This window comes from Schistocerca serialis, chromosome 1 (assembly GCF_023864345.2).
Source record: "Schistocerca serialis cubense isolate TAMUIC-IGC-003099 chromosome 1, iqSchSeri2.2, whole genome shotgun sequence".
In the NCBI taxonomy this organism is placed as follows: Eukaryota; Metazoa; Arthropoda; class Insecta; order Orthoptera; family Acrididae; genus Schistocerca; species Schistocerca serialis.
The window spans coordinates 1178637821-1178664713 of record NC_064638.1 but is presented as its reverse complement, the minus strand read 5'-3'; the positions used below and the strand labels follow the sequence as shown (position 1 = coordinate 1178664713).

Sequence of the window (26893 nt, the reverse complement as noted above, 5' to 3'; positions counted from 1 at the left end):
AACCATAAATGCTGTCCCCTAATATAGTCGTATTATGGGAAATTTTAATGGCTGGTTTTCCTTTGTAGATACTGTGTTCACCTGACTCAAATGCAATTTCATCCAGCTACCTTGTTTCTTGAAGTGCTAATATAAGTGTATTGTGTTGATTGAGAGTGTCAGTTAGGTGTTTTGGTTTTCCAACTTTCATAAGTGTGTTGATGTTCAGAGTGCCCAGTAGGTGTTTTTTCTTGGGTCTTATCTTTGAAGAATTTCTGGGAAGCTCTGACTCTTTCTTGAATGATGTTCTAGGCTCTCCAGAATCCAAAGGCCTAGTTGCACTGCCATGAATAGCGATAGATGATTGGCTACTTCCTGGAGTAGTTTTCTTTTTGAAATTTACCATCATATATATATATATATATATATATATATATATATATATATATATGTATGTATATTCAGACTTGAAAAGGTGTCTGGAACCACATAGTTTCATTTGATTAAAAATTTATGTATTACATTTTAGGTTTAATTGATGCTGAAATCATGGAACTTACCAATGACATTGAGCCAGGTATGTCTCATATTGAAGATTTGGAGGAATATGATGATGAAAATTTCACAGGAGAATTTAATATATTTTGAAGAAGAGAGAATTCAAAAGGAAGCAGAGAGTGAAGAAGGAGATGAGGGAAATGTGATAATAATGATGATGCAGTACCATTGAGGAAGCAGTCCAGAGCACCATAGCTTGTGTCATAAACTACAATAAGGAAGTTCCATATCATGCATCTACCCCAGGTAATAAATAAAACCCATAATCTTTGTTCCACATGGAGGTTATCTGGCTGAAAGGGTTTCACATTTGTGCAGTGCACTTAAGAACAAAATATATCTTTGTTTCACAGAGAAAGGAACTGTTTCTTTCCAGTTCCATAAAAAATTGCAAATTCCTGAAAATTTTTCTGTTTGTATTTTCACAAATAATAATAAAATAATATTTTGTAATGCCTAAATAAATATATTTATGTACTTCAGTTGTCAGTTTATAAATAAAATTCAGCAGAAAAAACACTGGAAAAATTTATTACTAGGTTAAAAAACATATTTAATTCATGATATGGCATATGTATTTCATGTTCTAAAATTTTGGTGAATAATCATTTTGTCCCACAACAACACACTGACCACCAGTATTAACTTTTCTTTCATAAGATCTAAGCTCAAGACTGAGGAATGGGGTGGAAGCTTAATATGTTCATCAGACCCCACAGCGCCAACACAAGCAACTAGGATTTTTAAATTCACTTTCACAGTATAGCACCATTGTTGGGTACAGTGCCCATGTATTTAGTATGACAAAGCATGCATTAATTCGGGTTAACCTAGATATGGCTGTTGTCACTGAGGAAGGACTTTTGCAGAGGAGCTTTAAACATTTTATGGTACTTTTTTATTCTACTTTTAAACAGATGGCATTGGTATACATTTCTTCCAACTGACCCATACCATTGTTTAAAACAACATTTAGCTTCCATTTTTGAGTCTGCATTATTCTGTGTGCATGAAAAACTTGGTTTGCTGAAAATGGATTATCTGCCTGATGTCCTAGTTGATGGATTGATAGAACTTCTCTGTGAACATACACTCCTGGAAATTGAAATAAGAACACCGTGAATTCATTGTCCCAGGAAGGGGAAACTTTATTGACACATTCCTGGGGTCAGATACATCACATGATCACACTGACAGAACCACAGGCACATAGACACAGGCAACAGAGCATGCACAATGTCGGCACTAGTACAGTGTATATCCACCTTTCGCAGCAATGCAGGCTGCTATTCTCCCATGGAGACGATCGTAGAGATGCTGGATGTAGTCCTGTGGAACGGCTTGCCATGCCATTTCCACCTGGCGCCTCAGTTGGACCAGCGTTCGTGCTGGACGTGCAGACCGCGTGAGACGACGCTTCATCCAGTCCCAAACATGCTCAATGGGGGACAGATCCGGAGATCTTGCTGGCCAGGGTAGTTGACTTACACCTTCTAGAGCACGTTGGGTGGCACGGGATACATGCGGACGTGCATTGTCCTGTTGGAACAGCAAGTTCCCTTGCCGCTCTAGGAATGGTAGAACGATGGGTTCGATGACGGTTTGGATGTACCGTACACTATTCAGTGTCCCCTCGACGATCACCAGTGGTGTACGGCCAGTGTAGGAGATCGCTCCCCACACCATGATGCCGGGTGTTGGCCCTGTGTGCCTCGGTCGTATGCAGTCCTGATTGTGGCGCTCACCTGCACGGCGCCAAACACGCATACGACCATCATTGGCACCAAGGCAGAAGCGACTCTCATCGCTGAAGACGACACGTCTCCATTCGTCCCTCCATTCACGCCTGTCGCGACACCACTGGAGGCGGGCTGCACGATGTTGGGGCGTGAGCGGAAGACGGCCTAACGGTGTGCGGGATCGTAGCCCAGCTTCATGGAGACGGTTGCGAATGGTCCTCGCCGATACCCCAGGAGCAACAGTGTCCCTAATTTGCTGGGAAGTGGCGGTGCGGTCCCCTACGGCACTGCGTAGGATCCTACGGTCTCGGCGTGCATCCGTGCGTCGCTGCGGTCCGGTCCCAGGTCGACGGGCACGTGCACCTTCCGCCGACCACTGGCGACAACATCGATGTACTGTGGAGACCTCACGCCCCACGTGTTGAGCAATTCGGCGGTACGTCCACCCGGCCTCCCGCATGCCCACTATACGCCCTCGCTCAAAGTCCGTCAACTGCACATACGGTTCACGTCCACGCTGTCGCGGCATGCTACCAGTGTTAAAGACTGCGATGGAGCTCCGTATGCTTGTACTAGCGCCATTCGACGGCCAACACCGCGGTTCCTGGTGTGTCCGCTGTGCCGTGCGTGTGATCATTGCTTGTACAGCACTCTCGCAGTGTCCGGAACAAGTATGGTGGGTCTGACACAGCGGTGTCAGCGTGTTCTTTTTTCCATTTCCAGGAGTGTATGTATTATAGAAATAACTTTCACATATTTTCTCAGAATATCTTTATAATACAGCGAAGGTTAATATGAGTATTTTCATGCCTGACGTAACTTCTGTGACTGTGTGTCGAGGCACATCCTTCTAGAAGGACATTTCTCTTTTGCTGTGACATGATTATGCATCTACTTATACTTGCTTGTACTATATTTTAAAATTAAAAGAGTGCTATACTGGTATAAGTCACTAAATTGTATATAATATGCTCTTAATAAGGGTGTGTGAATTTTCATTGTATTTATTTTATCAGAACTGAGAACCCAAATTTATGTTATTGTCGTTTATTAAGTACCGATATAAAATCCTGTTTGTGAATGTTGCGTTTACAAGCTATTCTTTTCCAATGGGATTATTCTTATTTTGTTATAAGAAAACAAAATGCAATAGTAAGAAATAAATAACTGTTAAAAGTAAATCTGATATAAACAAATACTTACACTGTCTGCATAATAATTTGCAGGGAATGCATTGCATTAGACTAACGTCTTGAAATACTGGCTAGTACTGATTTGACAACGATATGCCTGAAAATCGTTTGGATGTCCCTTTTTTATCATTCGCCAATGCTACAGGTGATCTAACAAATGAAGAGTCGATGAAGAAGCTCTAAACACTGATAATGTTCCAGCAAGTGAGTTGAAAGCTCCTGGCATAATTTGCAATAAAGATTCATCTAACAATGTAAAATTTCCAAATCCACTGCTTTTCACAAATGATACAGGTACTGGCTGATCATCAAGAAGAGCTTTCCCGATTTCCACATTCACTGTTACAGTACCCTACACTTTTAACACAGGGAGGATGGTGGTAAACTGGACTGCATGGTATTTCGTTGGAGAATCGCTATTCCACGTCTGGAAGCAAACTGCCATGATGTATGCAAAGACGAAGGCTATCTAAGATAGCAAAAACTGATTCTATAAAGGGCAATCACCTAAACCCTGTGTCGCAAATATTGCAAAAATGCGGTTTTCACAATGGATTGGTAGCCAGGGGCTAGTGTCGTTAGCCAGTCAACAGATAGTAACAATACTTACCAAGTGTATTTTTTTGTGCAAACGTATATTTTTTTAATGGAAAATACCTATTAACATTAGCAAACTAAAATTAGGGTAAATTAGAATGTCAGTGGTATTTTTGTAGGATTCTAGAGCGCATTATTTACGAGATATCGTATTCTGAAATGTTCCCACACCGACACTTGCACAGTACCTGCGATAGCACTCACTAAAGAACAACACAAATGTTTACATTACAAACAGTTATGTGCATTCTGACCAGTAAGGATACAATTAACGATCATAGGTTATGTTAAAAATGACCACGGCAGTGGCAATACAATCCTACAGTCTGGTGGACGAGCAGGCTGCAGTAATACGTCGTTGCAATTCACTGGGTGTAGTTCATATGTCCTTGTAGACAGCGTCTGTCAACTTCCCCGGGAAATGGACCAGCCCTTGCGTCCAATCCAACGATTTGGAAACAATTTGTGAAGACATGGTGTAGCACTTCGTGCACAATGAGCTGGCCAGCCATCATTTTGGTACCACTGGTTTCTCCTTATCTGCAGAGGAAGCTGAGTGTTCACTATCCCCCATGCAATGGGGATCGTCAGCAGACCAACACTGCATATTACCGTGGTTTATCTGGCCATGATTAGTAAATGAGGCTTCATCACCAAATAAAATACATCGGGAATATCCTGTCTTAATGCTCATGTACGTAAGTTAACACGATTCACATAATGGTTTCCATGCACCTCTTGATGGAGAGAGATGTGGAGAGAGAATGCGTAGGCCAATTGCCTACTCAAGCCACTTCCTCTTACGATTACACAGGAGCTAACATGTGGATGAAGTGCAACTGCATCAATAACATTAATTTCCCCCCTTTTGTGTCGTCAGTTCTTTCCTTCTGTTACATTGTCAGGGTGTTGCACTACCACTTTCACATAACTGGTTGAGGAGTGTGATAAATAATTGTCTAGATAGTTGATGTCTATTGGGATATCTTGCAACATAAACTGTACAAGAACGTACTACATTCTTACTACACTCTTCATACACCATGAGCATGTCAGCTTCTTCTGCATTGGTAAACCCCATTGTCCACTCACGATTCATTGTTTGGACTGTCACACAGTAACTGACTAGGAAGTCGCAATGCACTCAGGGAACACACAAGCACACTGTAAGCAAACATATTAACATTGTACGTAGCAACTATGCAGATTGAATGGCACAAACAAGTGTCAGTGTGGAAACTTTTCAAAATACTGTATCTTGTAAATGACTCGTACTTGAATCCTGCAATAATCACCACTGACTTTCTAATTCACCCTGCATTTAGTCAGTTAATGTCAAAAGGCATTGTTCCATTTAAAAAGCATATATTTGCACAAAAATACACTTTCTTAGTGTTATTACAGTCTGTTTATTGGCTGACACTACAAGCCCGTGACTATGATTCTATTCTGTAAAATCCACTCATCAATAGATCTCTCCATTTCCACAATATTTGCTGTGCAAGTTTTAGGTGATTCACCTTGTGTGCGGCTAGGTGGAAAAAAGTGTCACTAGATCCTGTTTCAAGAAAGAAGAAGTAACATCACTGTCACTTAAGTCAGAAAAAAATGTGCAGCGTAGCGAATTAAATATAGTGTACCGATCATGTTTCTCGTTTGATATTTTTTCAAACAAAATAATAAGATGATAGCGATTTGATACTTTCATAGTGATATTGCTTTAAGTGCATTTATATACAGCTGTAGTACTTTGAAAGGATGGGGTATTTTTCAAAAACTATGCTGACAAAAAATGTAAAACTATTCTATACAAGTAACTTTCATTATAATTGATTAAGTAAAGATTTCATTAAAATGTAAGTAAAAATAATTCAGCCTTATTTGGTTTTAGCATGTCGTTAGTGTGCTTCGCGACTGGTTGCTGGTACTGACCTTTCTGCTGGAACTCCTCCACTTCGTGCTCGCGGTCCACCTCGATGGCGCTGAGGTCCAGCTGGAGGCGCAGCCCGGCGTAGCGCGCCTCCAGGCCGCTCAGGTTGGCGCGCAGTTCGCCCCCCACCCAGGTGGCGTTCACCTCGGTCACCAGCACTGCGCACAAGGGACAGGCGACCAGTGGCAACAGTCAGCGAGCCCAGCATGCCGTCACAGGATACCCCTCCTACCACTCTCCCACCCCCTCCAGGCATCCTCACAAGCCACGTGTAGACCGTTCGCAGGGTGCAAGTCTTTCGATTTGACGCCACTTCGGCGTCTTGCGCGTCGAGGGGATGAAATGATGATGATTAGGACAACTCAACACCCAGTCCCTGAGCGGAGAAAATCTCCGACTCTGCCGGGAATCGTTCCCGGGCCCTTAGGATTGACAATCCGTCGCGCTGACCACTCAGCTACTGGGGGCGGACAGTTGCGTAGTATCTGACAGTGGACTGTATCAGAGGTGTTTTAAAATTGCAGGGCGAACAATGGAGGAATAATACCGCCCTTGCGATTCTGAATCGAAACAACAGTGCATTACAGAGTGCCAACAAGCTACCTATTCCTGGTGAGTTTTTCGTTAAATGACGTCAATTTTAAGTGTGGTGAATATTCCCACCTCAGCCCTATAATTTCATGATGTTTCTATAGGTGGTGGCACTATATGTAGTCTTCAAAATGACGTTTGTAGCGGAAGTGCGTTCCAAGCAGAGAGCTGTCACTGAGTTTCTTTTGGCCGGAAGCCAGAGCATCGCATATATTCATAAGCACTTGCAGATCGTCTGTGGATAGCTGGTAGTGAACAAAAGCACACTGAGTCCTCGTGCGAGGCGTCTGTTATCATAGTAACAAGGTCATGAAAAGTTATCTGCTCTATCATGTGCCGCCCGGCGGCTGACAGCTGTGACCCCTGCAATGTTGGAACGTGCAGACACACTCATTCAACACCTTGCTGCTCAAATGGACGTCTCTGTCTGTGGTGCTGACACTCGTCCACCAGTTGCAGTATCCAGAGGTAGGTGCCCGCTGGGTTCCTCGCTGTCTAACAGAACATGAAACGTGAGTTCATCGCTTCAACCGGATGGATCGGCGCCACACCATCTCTCCTCCGAAGAAAAACTTCAAAGCCAAACCCTCAACCAACAAGGCCATGGCGATCGCCTTCTGGCACTCTAAAGCGGTTAGTCTTCTTGATGTCCTTCCTCATGGTGCAACGATCAACTCTGAAGCGTATTGTACTACGCTAAGTAATTTGAGGAAACGACTTCAGCGTGTTCGGCGCCACAAAACTGCAACCCGTCTCCTCCTTCTTGACAACGCAAGGCCTCAACAAGTCTGCACACACGAGCGGAGCTCACAAAACTTCACTGGACTCTTCTTCCTCAAGTACCCTACGGTCCAGACCTCACATTTTCTGACTTCCACCTGTTTGGTACAATAATGAATGCACTCCGAGAGAAGGAGTACATGGATGACAGGGGGTTATTGATGGTGCAAGACGTTGACTCTGACGTCGATCAGTAAAGTGGTGCCATCTGGGCGTACAGGTCCTCTGAGTAAGGTGGCGGAAAGCCGTCGCATTGATTGGAAAAATTTGAAAATTTGTGGTAAGTGTCTATGGGACCAAAATTCTGAGGTCATCGGTCCCTAGGCTTACACACAATTTAATCTAACTTATGCTAAGGACAACACACACACACACCCATGCCCGAGGGAGAACTCGAACCTACAACAGAGGAAGCTGCACGAACCGTGGCAAGGCGCCCTAGACCGCGCGACTACCCCGCGTGGCCATTGATTGGAGATTATGTTGAAAAATAGGGTTTTATAGCCAAAAAAATGGGGAATAATATGGTGAATTGGAATCCCGAACAAAACAAACTTGCTTTCAGACAAAAATGCGTTGCATTAGTTATCGAACACCCCTCGTAATATTATATTTTTATTGTTCTTCAGATGCAACTGATGTGATCTCAGTATAGGAGGGTATGACAATTTGTAGTCTAAGAAATAACAATGGATATGTTAAAACTTCCACAGAGGTATGTTCTGGCTGCTTACGACGAAACAGAAACCATAACATTTTATCTTCTTACGTTTTTTAAAAGACAAATGTGGAGAATTCACGACATAAATGGGATGAAAGCAACATGAAGAAATCCGTAGAAAAAGTCAGACTTCTTGAAATGACAATTGGGGAAGCGAATGAGAAATATTCAGTTCCAATAAATAGGTATCGGACCAAACAGGCGACATCAACTTAGGCCAGCGCTGGTGGTCGTTGTGGTCCCGGCTGACAACCTTTAGGACATGAAAAACTGGGTTGAAAGGAATGGAAGGGAAATGCAGCGGGAGAGAAATATGACTTCCAGCAGCACAGGGCATTGTGGCAATCCAACGGCAGGAGCTGAAAAATTTGTGCCAGACTGGGACTCGAAGCCAGATGCTCTACTTACTTCTTAGACCAATTGCCTCAATGCCTCAGCCATCCGAACTCGGTTTCCGACAGATCCAGTCTCAAGTTCCCGCTCGCCACATTGCACCATCCCCTCCCCACCGCCCACCATTCCCCTACTCGCAGACTTCTTGGTTATGTATGACTAATTGGTTATGTATGTTATGCATCCGCACTGAAACTTTTTAGCCGAACAGCCTCGCGCCCATACATTAATAGGTATGAGTGGTGCCTGTTCTGTTGGACATGACTGACGGAACAGACACCATTCATATCTATAATTAGTCGGAGGGCACTCGAGAACTGACCGTGCGCTAAGCACATTTGTCTATGTTGGTGTGACTGGCCATGGAGCTGATATGTGATGCAGGTAGCAGCATGATTCTTGGGGGGGGGATAAGTGGGGGTGCAGCAATAAATTTATTACTTCATAAATTTGGTGTAAAAATCACAAATATTCGAGCTTTTATGGAAGCTCAAGAACAATCTTCCTTTCTTAAGAACCGTGAGAGATTAAAATAGGAATGCTGTAAAATAAAACTAAGCAAATGATAATCTCCTTAAAAGAGAATATTGCATAGTAAGGTGACAGACAATGAAACGTGTGTCGCCGTTCATTTCGCCCTGTATTGTACACTGAGTACTTACTTAACAGTGAACATAATACTGTGGGAATTTCTCGATTCTGCATAAAGATAGTATGATACCACATATCTACGTGAGAATCGGCATACGTCGTCTGCAGTTCTCTGTGAATTTTGTGGAGGATGGTACATACCATTAGTATTCCATTACCATGTGGAGGACGGGAGAAATGGCTATTTAAATACATTTGTGTGTATTATATTTAGTTTAACCTTTTCTTTTCGGTCCATTCGGGAGCGATACATTGGTGGCTACAGTATACCTCAAGATTCTTCACTTAATACTGGTCCTTGAATCTTTGTTAGCAGTTTTTTTGCGACCCAATTGGCGTCTATCTTCAATCGTGTATACATTCATAGTGCCCTGTTATACCTATTTGTTATGGGTCTCACACACTTGTGCAGATTTCTAATATAGAAGGTACAAGTGATTTGTAAGTAGTCTCCTTTATAGACTCACTGCAATGTCCCAGTATCCTGTCAATGGACCGAAATTTGCCATCTGCTTTACCTACGACTGAGTCTGTGTGATTATTCCATTTGATATGATCACAGCTTAGGTATTTATACGAGTTTCTGTTGCTGACTTCAGTCCGAAGGCTGGTTTGATTAAGCTCTTCATGATACTCTTTCCTGTGCAAGCCTCTTCTTCTCCGAATATCTACTGCAACTTGCATCCTTCTCAATTTTCCTACTGTATTCATCCCTTGGTCTCTCTCTACAATGTTTACCCTCCCTCTCCCCCCTCCCACTTCCCTCTAACATTAAATTGGCGATCCCTTGATGTCTCAGAATGTGTTCTATCAACCGATCCCTTCTTTAAGTCAAGTTGTGTCACAAATTGTTTGTAACCCCAGTTCCATTCTCTTCTTGACTGTCGTCCATGTTTCACTACCGTACATGGCTACACTCCATACAAATATTTCCAGAAAAGACTTCCTAACACTTAAATATGTATTCTTTCTTTTTCTTTGGGCATTGGTCCCGCTTCAACGCGGGGTCGGCCTTGTTATTTGGGATTTGGCAGTGTTAGTTGCAGAGGGTGGCCTGATGCCCTTTGTGCCGCTACCCTGAACCCCCCCCCCCCCCCCCCCCCCCCGGGATATAAGTAGTGTACCCCAGCTGTCTGCGTCTAGTGTAAGCCATGAAATATTGCGAACGTTTTCAAATGCCTTGGAGGCATGTAAATGAGCCGGAACGCGGGGACCAGCCCCGTATTCAGCTAGCGGGATGTGAAAAACCGCCTAAAAACCACATGCAGACTGGCCAGCATACCAGCCCTTGTCAGTAATCCGCCAGGCGGATTCGATCCGGGGCAAGGGCCAGCGCGCCTACTTAAGTGTAGGGAGCAGCACATTAGCGCTCTCGGCTGCTTTGGCGGGTTCATCTAAATATGTATTCAATTGAGGCGCCATGTCACGTATTGCGCGGCCCCTTCCGCCAGAGGTTCGAGTTCTCTCTCGGGCGTGGGTGTGTATGTTGTTCTTAGCGTAAGTTAGTTTAAGTAGTGTGTAATTCTAGGGACCGATGACCTCAGCAATTAGGTCCCTTAGGAATTCACACACATTTGAACATTTCTTCTTCAGAAACGATCTTCTTGCCGTTGCCAGTTTACATTTTATATCCTCTCTACTTCGGTCATCATCAGTTATTTTGCTGTCCAAATAACAAAACTTGTCTACTACTTTAAATATCTCGTTTTCTAATCTAATTCCCTTAGCATCAACTGATTGAATTCGACTACATTTCATTGTCCTTGTTTTGATTTTGTTGAAGTTCATCTTATATCATCATTTCGAGAAAAAAAAATTCAAATGGCTCTGAGCACTATGGGACTTAAATTCTGAGGTCATCTTAACCTGAGGACATCACATACATCCATGCCCGAGGCAGGATTCGAACCTGCGACCGGAGCGGCCTCGCGGTTCCAGACTGTAGCGCCTAGAACCGCTCGGCCACTCCGGCCGGCCCTTTCAAGACACTGTTCATTCTGTTCGACTGCTATTGCTAGTCCTTTGCTGTCTCTGACAGAATTACAATGTCATCGGCACATCTTGAAGTTTTTACGAGGGTCGTTCAATAAGTAATGCCCCACATTTTTTTAAAAAGCCTTGTTGGTGCTTCACGTTTGATGTTTGTTCTGTGCGCCGATGAAGTTTCGAACCTTTCTGGCAGATGGGAGAAACATAGTACAGCGTCAAAATGGAGTCTAAATACGGCTCACGTTACAAGCAGCGTGCTGTTATCGAATTCTTGTGCGCTGAAAAAGAAACCGTGGTAAACATCCATAAACGTTCGTGTGCAGTGTATGACGGTAATGCAGTTGAAAAGAGTACAGCTGGACGATGGGTAAAGAAAGTTACAGCCTCAGGGAATGCAGAAACAGAGCCCCATGATCAGCCACGCTCGGGACATCCTGTCACAGCCACTGCTCCAGACATGCTGAATCGTGCGGTGCTGTTATGGATGGAGACTAGACAGAGAAAAATGTTATGGACAAGACATGTTGACGTATATTTTCACCAAATTCTGACTCTTGACAATAAATATGTTCTGAGAGAAAAAATGAGGGGCATTACTTACTAAACGATCCTCTTATTTCTTCTCCCTGAACTTTAATTCCTACACCAGATTTTTCTTTGGTTTTCTTTACTGCTTGTTCATTTTACAGATTGAATAATTTCCGGAATAGGCTACAACCATGGCTCAATCACTGCTTCCCTTTCATGCCCCTCGATTCATAGTTGACGTCTGGTTTCTGTACGAGTTGGAAAGTTCCTTTCGTTTCCAAGAGGGTATTCCAGACATAATTGTCAAGAGCTTCCTCTAAGTCTGCAAACGCTATAAATGTAGGTTTGACTTTCATTAACCTATCTTCTAAGAGTATTCGTACGACTAGTATTGCCTTGCGTGTTCTACATTTCTCCGAAATCCAGACTGATCTTCCCCGAGGTCGGCTTTTACCAGTTTTCTCATTCTTATGTAATGAATTCGTATTAGTTTTTTGCAACCATGATTTATTAAACTGAGACTTCGGTAATATCCGCACCTGTCAACACTGGTTTTCTTCGGAACAGAAATTATTACAATCTTTGTGAAGTGTGAGGGTATTTCGCCTGCTGTTGCATACAAACTGCATATCAGATGGAAGAGTTTTGTCATGGTTGGCTCTTCCACGGTTGTCAGTAGTGCTGACGGAATGTCGTCTATTGATCCCTTGGATCTCTCAGTATTTTGTCAAATTCTTCTCGCATTATCGTATCTCAACTACATCTACGACCTCTTCTATCTATATAATATGGCCTTCAATTTCATTTCTTGTGTGCAGACCCTCTACATACTGCGTTCAACTTTGAGCTTTCCCTTCGTTGCTTAGGACTGGTTTCCTATCTCAGCTCTTGATATTCATACAGTTGCTTCTTTAATTTTCCTGTAGGCAGTTACTATCTTCCTCCTTGTGAAATTTGCTTCTAAATCCTTACATTTGTCCTCTAGCCATTCCTGCTTAGCCGTTTTGCGCTTCTTATCAACCTCATTTTGTAAGACTTTGTATTCCCTTTCGTCTGCTTCATTTGCTGCATTTTTGCGTATTCTCCTTTCATAAGCTACATGCAGTATCTTCTGTGTTATCCAAGGATTTCAACTGGGGATTTTTTATTTTTATTATTTTTTTTTCTCTGGTGGCATCGCTATTTCATCTTTCAAAGGTATCTATTCGTCTACTGTATTTCTTTCACCTGTTCTAGTCAGTCATTGCTTAATGCTCCTTTTGAATCTTCGAACAACCTCTGATTCTTTCATCTTATCAAGGTCCTATCTCCTTGATTTTCTACATTTTTTCCAATTTTTTCAGTTTTAATCTACAGTTCGTAACCAATAAATTGTGGCCAGAGTTCACATCTATCCCTGGAAAAATGTTACAATTTAAAACACGATTCCGAAATCTCTGCCTTACCATCATATAATCAATCTGAAACCTTCTGGTGTTTCCAGGTGTCTTTCATGTATAAAACCTTCGCTTATGATTCTTAACCCGAGTGTTAGCGGTGATTAAATTACTCTCTGTGCAAAATTTTACCAAGCGGCTTCCTCTTTCATTCCTTTCCTATAGCCCATATTCATCTATTATTTTTCCTCCTCTTCCTTTTCCTACTATCGAATTCTTACCGATTCTAATTGTTAACCATTAATAAAGTAAGCATAGTAATCTGTGTACACTTAAAACAAGCAAGATATGTTAGCATATTGACGAAGCTTTTTCAGACAGTACGTCATTACAGACAACTACATCATCTGTAACAAGTCTGGAGTTGCTATTATTATTGTCTGCCAAGTCATTAATGTACCAAATGAACAGCATATGTCGCATTACACATCCGTTGGGGACGCATGACGTTAATTCTACATTTATCGATAACACTCGATCCAAAGTAACATACTGCGTCATCCGTTTCAAAAACTCCTCAATCCAATCACATATTTTGTTTGATACTCCTATAATCGCAAATTTCTTAATGCATATTGATCTGGTATCGGGTTCAATGCTTTTACGAAGTCAAGGAATACTGTAGCTACCAGTAGCCCTTGACCCATGGCTTTCAGGATGTCATGTGAGAAAGACGCGAGTTGGGTTCCGCATGAAGTATTTATGTGTGTGTTTTTATTTGTTGTTGTTTCAAAGCCCAAGGAGGGCGCTGTCTGGTAGCTGATAAATCCACTCTTCATCCAAAGATTACAATATTTAAAACAGATAGACTAAATTGTTTTTAAAAATTACATGGATGAAAAATATTTACGAATTTAAATTTTTTGTTGAATTTATGTTATAGTTACAATGTAAACACTGATGGTAATGTTAATGTTGCTGTAGTGTTTAATAGCGATGCTGGTAGTGCATACAAATAATCATGATCATGATAGAGGTGGAGTGATGAGTATGATGATGGGGCTCTGCGGAACTGCAAGTAGCGACTAAACGTCACTAAGATGGAGGAAGGAGGGAGGAAGGAAAGCGAAAAGATGGCGTGAGGCGGAGCATTGCGACTAGGATTCGAAAGAGGGGAGGGGGGTATGCTTTGCAACGGATTTCATCGTCGGGGAGTGGGAGTTGGTTGAAGTCGGTTGAGAAAGGATAGACAAGGTATGAAGGTGCATGGAAGGTAGTGGCGCAGCGGGGTACCTGGACTGGTAATTAGTGGAGGGAAATTGAGGCGGGGACCGCGTTTTTAAATTAATTTTTTGGATACAAAGGTGCTCTAGGATGAGCTGAAGGTGTGGGAAATGGATGAATTGATATGTGATACGAGTTGATGAAGGTACAGGGACGCGGAATGCGAGATGGAATGCATGTCTTTCCTGGATTTCAAGAGACTTGTAGGATTTAGGGGAGGCGGTGGTCCAGGCAACTCTGGCTTAAGTTGAGAAGGGGTAGACGAGTCTCTTTTAGGCGATGATAATGGTAGGAGGATGTGGAGCCCATGTTCAGCCTGTTAGTTGTTTCAGCCAGCTTCGGGCTTTGTGTTGGACGGTAATAAAGTGTCCATTCCGTATTACGTTTCTTGTAAAATGTGAAATTCGGCGGCCGGAAAGGCCACGATTAATAAAATGTTACAGGCTATTACGCCGTGGTCGAATGTATTTCACACTGAAACCCGACGTGTCGTCCCCATCTGCGGAGGATATTTTCAAGGGGGTTTGAAGCTTCTTTGAGAGTCCGATTCACAACCTGGCTCGCTACTGACTGCAAAAAATTCCGTTTACGCATGCTACCGCGAAGTGGCGTGACGTCACGCACTTTGATTTCCCACCACCGGGATCCAGATGTCATTCAGTTTCAGTTTAATTTTGTCTGAGAGGAATGCCATAAAAGGCCTGAATGAAATCGTTAGTATTATCGTTCCTCTGCAGACAATGGAAATGCGACAGTTGTTTTGAATTTGACCGACTATCATAGTAAGATTAACGATTTCTTAGATCCGCAGACATGTAGAAAACTGAATAAAGACCCCATCGACGAACTTCTTAGAACAGTCACACTGTAGATAAAAAGTGCTTTATCGAACACAGCGTTCACAAAAGTCTTGAGTTGCTCTAATACCAAGACTTTATGGCTAGCCGAACGTGCATAAAGAACACGTTCCTCTGAGACCAATAATAAGTGCCATTGGTTTTCCCATCTATCCGATTGCCATCTTCTTGAAATCATTATTACGGTCATATGTGGGCCAATCGGATTCATATATCAAGAATTCGGCATAATTTATCAGTAAATTAAACGGCGTAGTGGCCCATCTGGAGAACATATGAGTTAGTTTTGAAGTGGTATCGCTATTTTTATGGTTCCGCTCAATGAGATGTTGCAACAGTTGAATCGGGTTTTTCCTCCCAATATGACAAAATTACTTAAATATTCCCTCTCAGACACGTATTTCGAATGTAACGATGAATTCTACGAAGGGACAGATGACGTGGCTATGGGGAGCCTCTTAAGCACAGTTATAGCGAATTTCTTTACGGAAAACTTCGAGGAGCAGGCATTGGAAAAAGCCAACAAGAAGCTGAATATTTGGTTCCGCTATATGATGTCCGCAACTCGTGGTCTCCCGGTAGCGTTCTCGCTTCCCGAGCACGGGGTCCCGGGTTCGGTTTCCGGCGGCGTCAGGGATTTTTCCTGCCTCGGGATGACTGGGTGTTGTTGTGTCGTCTTCACCATCATCATTCATCCCCATTACGGTCGGAGGAAGGCAATGGCAAACCACCTCCACTAGGACCTTGCCTAGTAAGGCGGCGCGGGTCTCCCGCGTCGCTCCCCTACGCTCTGTAAAGAAGTATGGGACTCATCATCATATGAGTGATACGTTAGTTTTCTGGAGACATGGCAGAGAAGAACTAGGTCGTTTTCACAAGCATCTCAATAGGATTAATCTGAAGATTCAGTTTACCATGGTGGAGGAGATAGGTGGAAGATTAAATTTTCTTGATGCACTAGTTTTCAAGAAGGGTGATGGTTGCTTAGGCCACACGTTTTAGCGAAAACGCAGGCGCACCGATCTTGCCTAAACCCAGAATTCGAACCACTACCCACAACAAAAGTGAGACATTCCGGAAACGTTGGCGGATGGCGGAAAATCTGCAAATCAGAGTTACCTGACACGGAATTAAAATATCTCACCACTGCATTGCTCAAGAACGGTTATTCGTCCGCTGAGGTAAAAAGAGCATTAAGACCACCGTGCAAAAATCAAAGCTACGCACAAGCGCCTGTGAAATCGAAAGTTTTTCTGCCGTTCATTAAGGATGTTACTCACCAATTAGGGAAAATCTTGAGTAAACGGAACATCGCGACAATCAACAAACCCTCCTGAAAAATATAGGATTACCTAAAATAGCCCAAGGATGTTCGCAAATCGCTGCACAAAGCAGGAATTTATAGGATTTCGTGTAGTTGTGGAGAGGTGTACGTGGGTACTACAAAAAGAACGGTCAAAATACGACTAGAATAGCACAAGGGTAATTGTACAAGGGAGGAGACTGACTCATCATCAATTGCGGAACGTGATTTCCAAGCAGGAGACCACCACATTCACTCTGATAGGACTCAAGTACTGGTAGCGACAAGCGGATACCTTGAAAGGCTACACAGAGAGGCCATCGAGATTGTTAAAGACCCGATGAATTTCAGCAGGAAGGAGGAGGGCTTGAAACTGAATGACATTTGGATCCCGGTGCTGAAGAAGATGTGTACCAGTCTTCCATCATGAGATGATAGCAACAGCGGGCGGCGGCAACCGACAGCTGCCAAATACGCTTGGGTATTCAAAGCATATGAAGTCACGCCACGCGCAGGGTGATGCATAAACGGAATTTTGCTGCAATCAGGGTGTGAATCGGACACTCAAAGAGTCTACGATCTCCCTTGAAAGTGTTCTCCGATGGGGACAGAAAATTGTTACTAATTGTGATATTACTTTTCTGTCGAGGGTTAGTCCTAAATCCTTTACCGAGCGAGGTGGCGCAGTGGTTAGCACACTGGACTCGCATTCGGGAGGACGACGGTTCAATCCCGTCTCCAGCCATCCTGATTTAGGTTTTCCGTGATTTCCCTAAATCGTTTCAGGCAAATGCCGGGATGGTTCCTCTGAAAGGGCACGGCCGATTTCCTTCCCAATCCTTCCCTAACCCGAGCTTGCGCTCCGTCTCTAATGACCTCGTTGTCGACGAGACGTTACACACTAACCACCACTAAATCCTTTACTGTGGTGGTCGGAGGGTTGAGATGGTTGTAGATGGAGAGGTGGTAGTCTGGACGACAGAACTCACAAGTGGTGCAACCGAAGATGGTGGTGGCTTTGCTTTTCTGTGGATTTACCTGAAATTTCCGTGTATTACAACACTCGACCATGAGATTGAAATGGCGTTGGAGGGAGGCACGGGAGAGTTGGAGGTTGTGGTGGTTAGCTATGTAAGCAATGTCGTCAGCGGGAGGTAGGTGAGACTGGTGATTTGGGAATAAGTGTACGGGATGTGATGGGGAGGGGGGGGGGGGGGGGGGGCGTGACAGGACAGAGCCTTGAGGCACACCTGTGCAGTGGAGTGCACAAGTTCCAAGAGCATCGTTTAATTCATCTTCTCGTAATTGGCCACTTGAGATTGGTTACTATTCACATTAGATAGCTAATGTTTGCTTCCATTTTCTTCCTTGGACCACTTTTGAAACGAACAACTTTAATCATAATAAAATGAGCTTACGGAATCGGATGAGCAGAGGGTCGGACGTCGCCTGTGATGACGCAAGCTGCAGCTGGACAGCGATGACAGAGACCCACAGCGGCCACATGGCGAAACCTGTCCCAAAAATAAGCTCTCTCAGTTTCTAAAGAAAAACCGCTCTCTTGCCACGCAACATGTTGATTAGCAGCGGTATGGTCATGCAGAGACAACGAGGAAACAAAAATAAGAAACACTTTTACACTTGTTGGTGCAGAAACCTTTAAATTTGTTTTTTGTATATCTGAGTCACAAACAGTAGGCACAATTACTGGGTTACAGTTTGAGGATCTTTGGTGTTCGGCTACAAATGCGGACATATTTTTCCAGTCTGAAAACTGTGACATACCTGTAAGCGATTAGTTTCAGTTAGAGAAAACTACGATTGATATCTTTTTTATTATGCACATATGTTTTCTCTCCTCATTCATGTTTATTGTTACACATTTTAACAAATTATACACTCTAAGACAAAAACAAATGACACACAGGAATGTATTATCCGAATGGGACGGAAATCGGTAGATGTGACTTTCATGTACAGGCAAACAAATGACTATAATTTTAGAAAAATTAAATGATTTATTCAAGAGATAGAGCTTCAGCAATTGAGCAAGCAGTAAAGCGTGGCTCCACCTCTGGCCCTTACGCAAGCAGTTATCTGTCCGGCTTGGCTCTATTTGACAGAGTTGGTGGATGTCCTCCTGACGGGTGTCGTGCCAAATTCTGTCCAATTGGCGCATTAGATCATCAAAATCCTGAGCTGGTTGGCGGGCTCCACCCATAATGCTCCAAACGTTCTCAACTGGGGAGAGATGCGACGACCTGGCTGGCCAAGGGATGGTTTGGCAAGCACGAAAAAAGAAGTACAAAGTCTCACCGTGTGCGGACGGGCATCATCTTGCTGAAGTTTAAGCACAGGAGGGCTTGTCACGAAGGGCAACAAAACGAAGCGTGGAAACCCGTCGACATACCGCTGTGCCCGCACACGGCTAGAGTTTCTACTGCTTGTCTTCGTGCTTGTCAGATCATCCCTTGGCACACTAAGGTCTCTGGATCTCTCCCCAACTGAGTACGTTTGGAGCACTAAGGGCAGCGTCCTTCAACCAGTTCGGAATTTTGAGGATCTAATGCGCTAATTTGACAGAATTTGGCACGACATAGTTCAGGAAGACATCCACCAACTCTATTAAAAAGTGCCGTTTGGAGCGCTATGGGTAGGGTCCTTCAACCAGCTCGGTATTTTGAGGATCCAATGCACTAAATGGACAGAATTTGGCACGACATCCGTCAGGAGGACATCCACGAACTCTGTTAAACAGAGCCGTTTGGAGCACTATGGGCAGGGTTCTTCAACCATCTTGGGATTTTGAGGATCTAATGCGCTAATTGGGCAGAATTTGGCACGACATAGGTCAGGAGGACATCCACCAACTGTATTAAAAAGAGCCTTTTGGAGCACTATGGGCAGGGTCCTTCAACCAGCTCGAGATTTTGAGGATCCAATGCACTAAATGGACAGAATTTGGCACGACATCCGTCAGGAGGACATCCGCGAACACTGTTAAAGAGAGCCGTTTGGAGCACTATGAGCAGGGTTCTTCAACCATTTTGGGATTTTGAGGATCTAATGCGCTAATTGGGCAGAATTTGGCACGACATCCGTCAGGAGGACATCCACGAACACTGTTAAACAGAGCCGTTTGGAGCACTATGGGCAGGGTTCTTCAACCATCTTGGGATTTTGAGGATCTAATGCGCTAATTGGGCAGAATTTGGCACGACATAGGTCAGGAGGACATCCACCAACTCTATTAAAAAGAGCTGCTTGGAGCACTATGGGCAGGGTCCTTCAACCAGCTCGGGATTTTGAGGATCTAATGCGCTAAATGGACAGAATTTGGTACGACATAGGTCAGGAGGACATCCACCAACTCTATTAAAAAGAGCCTTTTGGAGCATTATGAGCAGGGTTCTTTAACCATCTTGGGATTTTGAGGATCTAATGCGCTAATTGGGCAGAATTTGGCGTGACATAGGTCAGGAGGACATCCACCAACTCTATCAAAAAGAGCCGTTTGGAGCACTATGGGCAGGGTTCTTCAACTATCTTGGGATTTTGAGGATCTAATGCGCTAATTTGACAGAATTTGGCACGACATAGGTCAGGAGGACATCCACCAACTCTATTAAAAAGAGCCGTTTGGAGCACTATGGGCAGGGTCCTTCAACCAGCTCGGGATTTTGAGGATCCAATGCGCTAAATGGACAGAATTTGGCACGACATCCGTCAGGAGGACATCCACGAACACTGTTAAACAGAGCCGTTTGGAGCACTATGGGCAGGGTTCTTCAACCATCTTGGGATTTTGAGGATCTAATGCGCTAATTGGGCAGAATTTGGCACGACATAGGTCAGGAGGACACCCACCAACTCTGTTAAATAGAGCAAAACCAGATAGATAACTGCTTGCGTAAGAGCCAGAGGTAGATCAAGGCATTACTGACTTACTCAATTTGTGAAGCTCTTTCTCTTGAATACATCACCCAATTTTTTCTGAAGTTGTAATCATTTGTTTCTCTGTACAAGTACGTCACATCTACTGATTTCTGTCCAATTCGGATAACTCCTTCGCAGTGAGTCTTTTTTTTTGTCTTAGAGCGTACCGGTACCTAGAAATTACCAACCTCGATGACAAATGCGTTGATAATTATTTCCTCACCACACTCTGTCTGTACAAAACGAAGGACTATTGACATTTGTTCTGTGCGAATCACGTCAGGAGTACGGACTGGTACGTTGCTTTCTAAAAATTCTTTTAAAATTAATCTTTGAATACTTGTTGATTATAGAGTGACGAATTAATTTCGTGTTACTTTATTGATACACACCAAACGGTGTGATGTGTTCTAATATTTTCAAGAAATTCCTGTTACTTTCTTTAAAGACAATATCTGTTGTTACTCTACGCCTACGGTCGGCAAACCGCTGTGCGCAGGTCTTCTGTTCCATAATAAGTTATGTTCGCTATCAAGAAGAAGCGTTCTGAAACGTTTCAATTCCTTACTCTGCTTTGGAAGGGTTTTCAGTATCCAGAAAGAATAGTGAATTCAAAAATTTAATTTCATGGTAGGCTTATACCTCACCTAAATCAGTTTAATCGGCAAACTACAGGGGAAAAGAAACACATTGTTTTTCTGTGTTAGAACATTCGAAAGCAAAAAATCTCTTTTTGTTGTAGAGTTTGAAAGATAAACTTTGACTCACTTTCGAAGACTGCTGTATTTAAAAAAACAACGAATTTTGGATGTCGAAATTTGAACGTATTTGTGCTCATATACAAATATTGGAGAAAACAAATACGAACTTATTTGTTGGTTCACAGCGAAAGTGGTCTGCTTTTATAGACCTAGAGAAGGAAATATACATACTTTGATATTTAACACCTGGAATAGTATTTCATACTTACAAAATCAGCATTTTTGACATTATTCCCTTATTCGAGTCTACATATTCATGCGAAAATTCATTTTGAAGCGTCAACCTTATGAAGAGTGAATTGAGAAGTCATATTGTTGATGAAAACTCAGAATCGTGCCTAAAATTAAAAACAGATACATGCAAAACTGGTTTAGACTAGCCGGCCGCGGTGGCCGTGCGGTTCTAGGCGCTGCAGTCCGGAACCGCGGGACTGCTACGGTCGCAGGTTCGAATCCTGCCTCGGACATGGATGTGTGTGATGTCCTTAGGCTAGTTAGGTTTAAGTAGTGCTAAGTTCTAGGGGACTGATGACCTAAGATGTTAAGTCCCATAGTACTCAGAGCCATTTGAACCATTTTTTTCGACTTAGACTTTTCAAGGAAGTGTAAGGCCACTGATTACATTAGTGTTTGTCAGTTATTGTCATGATTTAATTCTATGGATGCCTTACAATTTAACTTTATCTATAAATAATACCGTTTTAAATACAATATAATAGCTTAAGCAACGCAGCTACAGTTTAACAAAATTTCAAACTTTAAGTAAAGTTTATTAAATCAATTTTAGGAACAGTTACGGGGTGAAAGAAGATACAGTGAAGAGTGCTGAGAAATGTATGTTGAGATGGTGTGGACACGTTAGAGGAGATGATCCAAAGGAGATAGGCGAAATAAGTGTACAAGACGAGTGTGGAGAGATGGAAGGGGTTGACCTCACCGAAAGTTCCTCAATCAGACTGAGCATTGGTTTTAGCAAAGGCCAGCTTAGGAGTGTCCTAATTAAGTTAATAAAGATGTACCTACCTATAAAATTTAGGTTTAAAATATTGACTCTCAAAAGATATCTCAGTCGTTGTATTGTTGACAGTTGGCTCTTTCCACTAATGAGTTTTGAGAGCACTGTGTTTCGCTCGGAACTGTGTTACGCAAAGAAATGGATTAATACCTCATACAAGTTTTAATTCTCAGCCTGAATGAATCTCTGATTTTCTTCATCAAGCACTTCACCTAGACGCTTACGCGTGTTTGCTTCTCGTCTGACTGGTATAGAAGTTTGAGAATTTTTCGTGTTGGGCTAGAAGTCCGGACACGTTTTCCCAGTCTGAAAGCTCTGACATAGTTGCAAGCGAGATAATTCCAGCACTGAGAAGTTTGCAACAAAAAATAACTCGTATTTTTGAAACAGGATAAACGAGGTACTCTCTGTGGATGTCATCAGCGTGAGAAAATTTTCTTTTGTAGCTGGCCGGAGTAATCTACTATCTCTCTTACTGTATAAGTTACAGAACTAACATCGCTTTTAATAAGCCATTCCAGCTCAAAAATAATAGCGAAGTGTTTAGCTACATCTCTAGAAGGAAGGATGATTTTCACTATTCTGGGTTAGATTTGACTTTGGCACAGAAAGGGGTGAATCATTCTGCCACAAAAATCTTTGTTCATTTGCCAAATAGCATTAAAAGTCTGACAGAGAGGCAACTAATATTTTAAAAAAATTAAAAGAATTTATGAATGACAACTCCTTGTACTCAATATACGAGTTTTTTGATCTGAAGTAGTAACTGTAAAAAAAAAAAAAAGTAATGAAAACTCATGTTAAACCGACACGCTCCACATCATTATTAAGTAATGTCGTGGAACAAGTAACGTACTGTAAGCGGCCCAAGTGTACACTGTGTCTCTCCTTCAGTCTCACACACAGTTAATGATACACCATACAGACACGTGAATCGGAATATTTAGCGACCGTGTGTCTAGATCACGGTTACCTTTTTTCCTCCTTGATGCTTGTCTCCTCATTGCTGCGCCCACCAACTACTATTTAATCTTATAATTAAATGTTTCCCTGAAACATTTAAATCTCTTCATTATCTACGATAATGATCGAATTAGAAGAAATGAATTAAAATTAGTGTTGCGGCCGGGACTCGAACCCAGGTCTTCTTACTTGCTAGGCAAAAATTTTAATTCTTTTCTTCTAATTCGATCATTATCTTAGATAATGAAGAGACTTAAATGTCTGTGGGAAACATTTAATTATAAGATCTATAAGATCATGTTTGGTACAGGACTTTCCCATTACGTCCAACGCTGGGGTGCTATTCCAATGTCTGAGAGCCCTAGTAGTAGTGACAGTGTAAGGGAAAATAAGCAGAGGACGTGAATTGAAGTTTGTGTTGGGAAGGGCACTCAACTTGAGTAGTTCGTGCAGTAGAGTTGACCATCCTGCTGCGGTGGTGTAATGGTTGGTATTTCTGCTCAGCAAGCAAGAAGACCCGGATTCGAGTCCCGGCCGCAGCACGGATTTTAGTTCATTTCTTCTGCTTCGATCATTATCGCACTATTTAATCCTTTAGTTGTTCATTTAACTAGTTGCAGGTTGCGAGAGCATGGACCAATGAGAACCACAAATATCTGGTAAAGATCGACGTATATTGCACCACTAAACACATTAATGAGGCCTCAACCGTTCATACAGAGCTGTAGTAACAGGTTTTCCTAAGTTGTAATTGGCACTTAAACCACATTGTCTATTCGCAATGCATTACAACTTATTGTTGTGCTGTTCAATCAGATTGTTCGTTCACCAGGACTCCGATTATGTGAAAGTCACTGTTTGGATATTTAGCTCTTGAGCCAGTTTAGTATTGTCTCGAATGCGATAGATCGATTGTGACCATCTGTGTACATTATCGCTATCCAAGATGCGTTGCAGCGCCCGTCTAGGTGGCGTGGCGGTGGCTTCGAAGACATGATGATTCCGTGTCGCCGGCGGCTAGAAGCTCTCTCGCAGTCTCTGAGACCTGTCAGTCAGATACCCAAGCCTCATGGACTTATGACTGATGTTCTGAGTGTCAGCGTTTGTTTAGTGGCGGCACAGGAAAATTACACGTGTACAAATTGCTCAGTGGCGATTTTGATTTGAGTTGCCACAAGCCTATCGGCTGTGGTCAAATTCTGCAGACTACCACCTTCAGAGGGTTAATCTGTTCTAACTACGGTACAGACCCCCGTACCTGGTATTGTTTAATGATTTTGTGATATGACTGAGGCCTAGTAGAGCGAAGCAAGTTCTGGTTAGCGTAGCCCTTTCCCGCCTCTGTGTGCAGAGATTTGAAGCCATTTAAATCTGCAACATGTTGGCCTTTGGTGACTGTTACAGGTTTGGAAACTAATTTGAGCATGTTAAAGAAGTCTTTCGGCTTCACTCATAAAAGTGAGCATCACAAGTGTTAGATAATTTCGCATATTAATAGTACAGGATGGGGCTAATAAAACTGGTCCAGAAAATAGAGTTCCAGCGTACAAAGAAACACAGCAGAGGAAAGGAAATACATCACTATTCTGATTGTAGGAGATACTGAGAGTGACGACCATTCATCCCTTGCCACTTTTGGGCCCGGGTTCAGCAAGTTAGTGAAGGTGGATCGAAGCTGGACTGCTGAAAGTGCCTAATCTCATCCGAAATGTTTTTCTGCAGTTCTTGAAGACTATAAGGGTCGCTGCGATACACTTTAGACTTGAGGGTTCCCCACACAAAGTAATCGCACACTGCAGATCAGGTGACCTGGGTGGCGCCGGCCGGTGTGGCCGAGCGGTTCTAGGCGCTTCAGTCCGGAACCACGCTGCTACTACAGTCGAGGGTTCGAATCTTGCCTCGGACAAGGATGTGTGTGATGTCCTTAGGTTAGTTAGGTTTAAGTACTTCTAAGTGTGGGGGACTGATGACCTCAGACGTTAAGTCCCATAGTGCTCAGAGCCACTTGAACCATTTTTTCTGTCAGGCGTGAAGACTGTGTAAATGTGCTCCAAGGAACCAGTGTGGATCACGTAGCGGGCGTACACGTGGCTTGCACGTCACGGCGTGTGGTTATAAGCAAATATTCACGTCCAATCGTACACACTCGTCCGTGCCTCTTTTATTTGCCCCAGCCTAAAGGTTAATACCTTTGCCGAGCCAGGTTCTACTAGACACAAACGCTTTAACTTTTTTTAAAAAAAGGTTATTTTTTTAAAATCGTCAGTCATATTATCATGATTTTTCTTGCAAGTGGTTATTGAGAGTTGCAGTTTATGTAAGAAGTGTATCCCACAGGTCCTAGCCCTTACCCCACAGGTTGCGCTCCGTGTTGTGCTAATGGAAAATTCTGTAAAACACTTCTCTACACTAAACTATATGCATTGGCTGATCAGATAAAGTTTTACTAGTGTTATTATAAACGCATTTGACACTTCTGCTACAGAAATAGAATGATTTTAATACTTTAATGTTTTATGCTAGCTACAGAAATAGAATGATTTTAATACTTTAATGTTTTATGCTATTGGTTTAAAAGACTTGTGAATAGTCACGTGTTGATCAGAGGAGATGCAGTAAAATGAAATCATTTCCTGCTTGGATAATCACTTTGTTTTCAACTGATTAATTTAGTGCCCGAATGTTTTCGCTCCATGTTCGCTTGCATTAACAAATTGTATTTGTGACTATTTTATAGTGTACACTTTTCTCTGTTGTGGTTGTATTACCGAACTGTATCTAACCATTTGAAGAGTTGTGCCCATGGGCGGAGGTGAAGACTGAACTAGCTGCTGAACAGCTATGATGAAATTCTTTTATAATTGTTTAATTCAACATTGTGCAACAATTGCAATTAAAGTCTTTTCTGTTACACTGACTGATTTCAAGTTATCAAAACCGCTTGATCAGGTTGGTTCAACTTGCGTAAACGTTTAAAGTTTAACGATCTTTGCTATTACTTATGAAGTTTGCTAAAATAAAGGTTAAAATAAAGATTTGTGTATTTCTTTTTAATTAAAATTTTCTGCGTTCGGGTGCCTTCCGCCCACCATAATCTTCGCAAGCAATGTAAGTTCCATTTTTATAGTATGCACAGTTTCTCGTAATTAACTTTAGTTCATCCGAAAGACCCTAGTAATTACTTTTCACGAGTTTATCGGTCACCATTTTGCGACACGGCTGGCTGTTGATGACACGGCTCAAAAAATGATCGAAAGTATTTTCACACGTCAACTGAAGTTGCACACAGTTTATAGGTCTCTCTCAATTAGATTGTTCACTGAATTACGAGCAAGTCCACGATTGTTGATTCGGGACCTGCCGCGGCGCGACATTTTGTTACCTCGACGACACGACACAGGAATTCGAAAAATATACGAGGGCAGTTCAATAAGTAATGCAACACATTTTTTTTCTCGGCCAATTTTGGTTGAAAAAACCGGAAATTTCTTGTGGAATATTTTCAAACATTCCCGCTTCGTCTCGTATAGTTTCATTGACTTCCGACAGGTGGCAGCGCTGTACGGAGCTGTTAAAATGGCGTCTGTAACGGATGTGCGTTGCAAACAACGGGCAGTGATCGAGTTTCTTTTGACGGAAAACCAGGGCATCTCAGATATTTATAGGCGCTTGCAGAATGTCTACGGTGATCTGGCAGTGGAAAAAAGCACGGTGAGTCGTTGGGCAAAGCGTGTGTCATCATCGCCGCA

At 42.7% G+C, this 26893-nt stretch overlaps 1 protein-coding gene across 1 annotated transcript in view; it reads right to left on the bottom strand.

The window, feature by feature from the left end:
• LOC126459712 (ionotropic receptor 25a-like) overlaps nt 1-26893 on the bottom strand; it is a 281856-nt gene that overhangs the window by 172622 nt on the left and 82341 nt on the right. Inside the window, exons 2-3 of the mRNA XM_050095879.1 lie at nt 17888-17983; nt 5999-6154 (exon numbers count right to left, since the gene is read on the bottom strand). Of these exons, the coding sequence (XP_049951836.1) occupies nt 5999-6154; nt 17888-17975 (244 nt within the window). The 5' untranslated portion in view covers nt 17976-17983. The remainder of the gene's footprint in view (nt 1-5998; nt 6155-17887; nt 17984-26893) is intronic.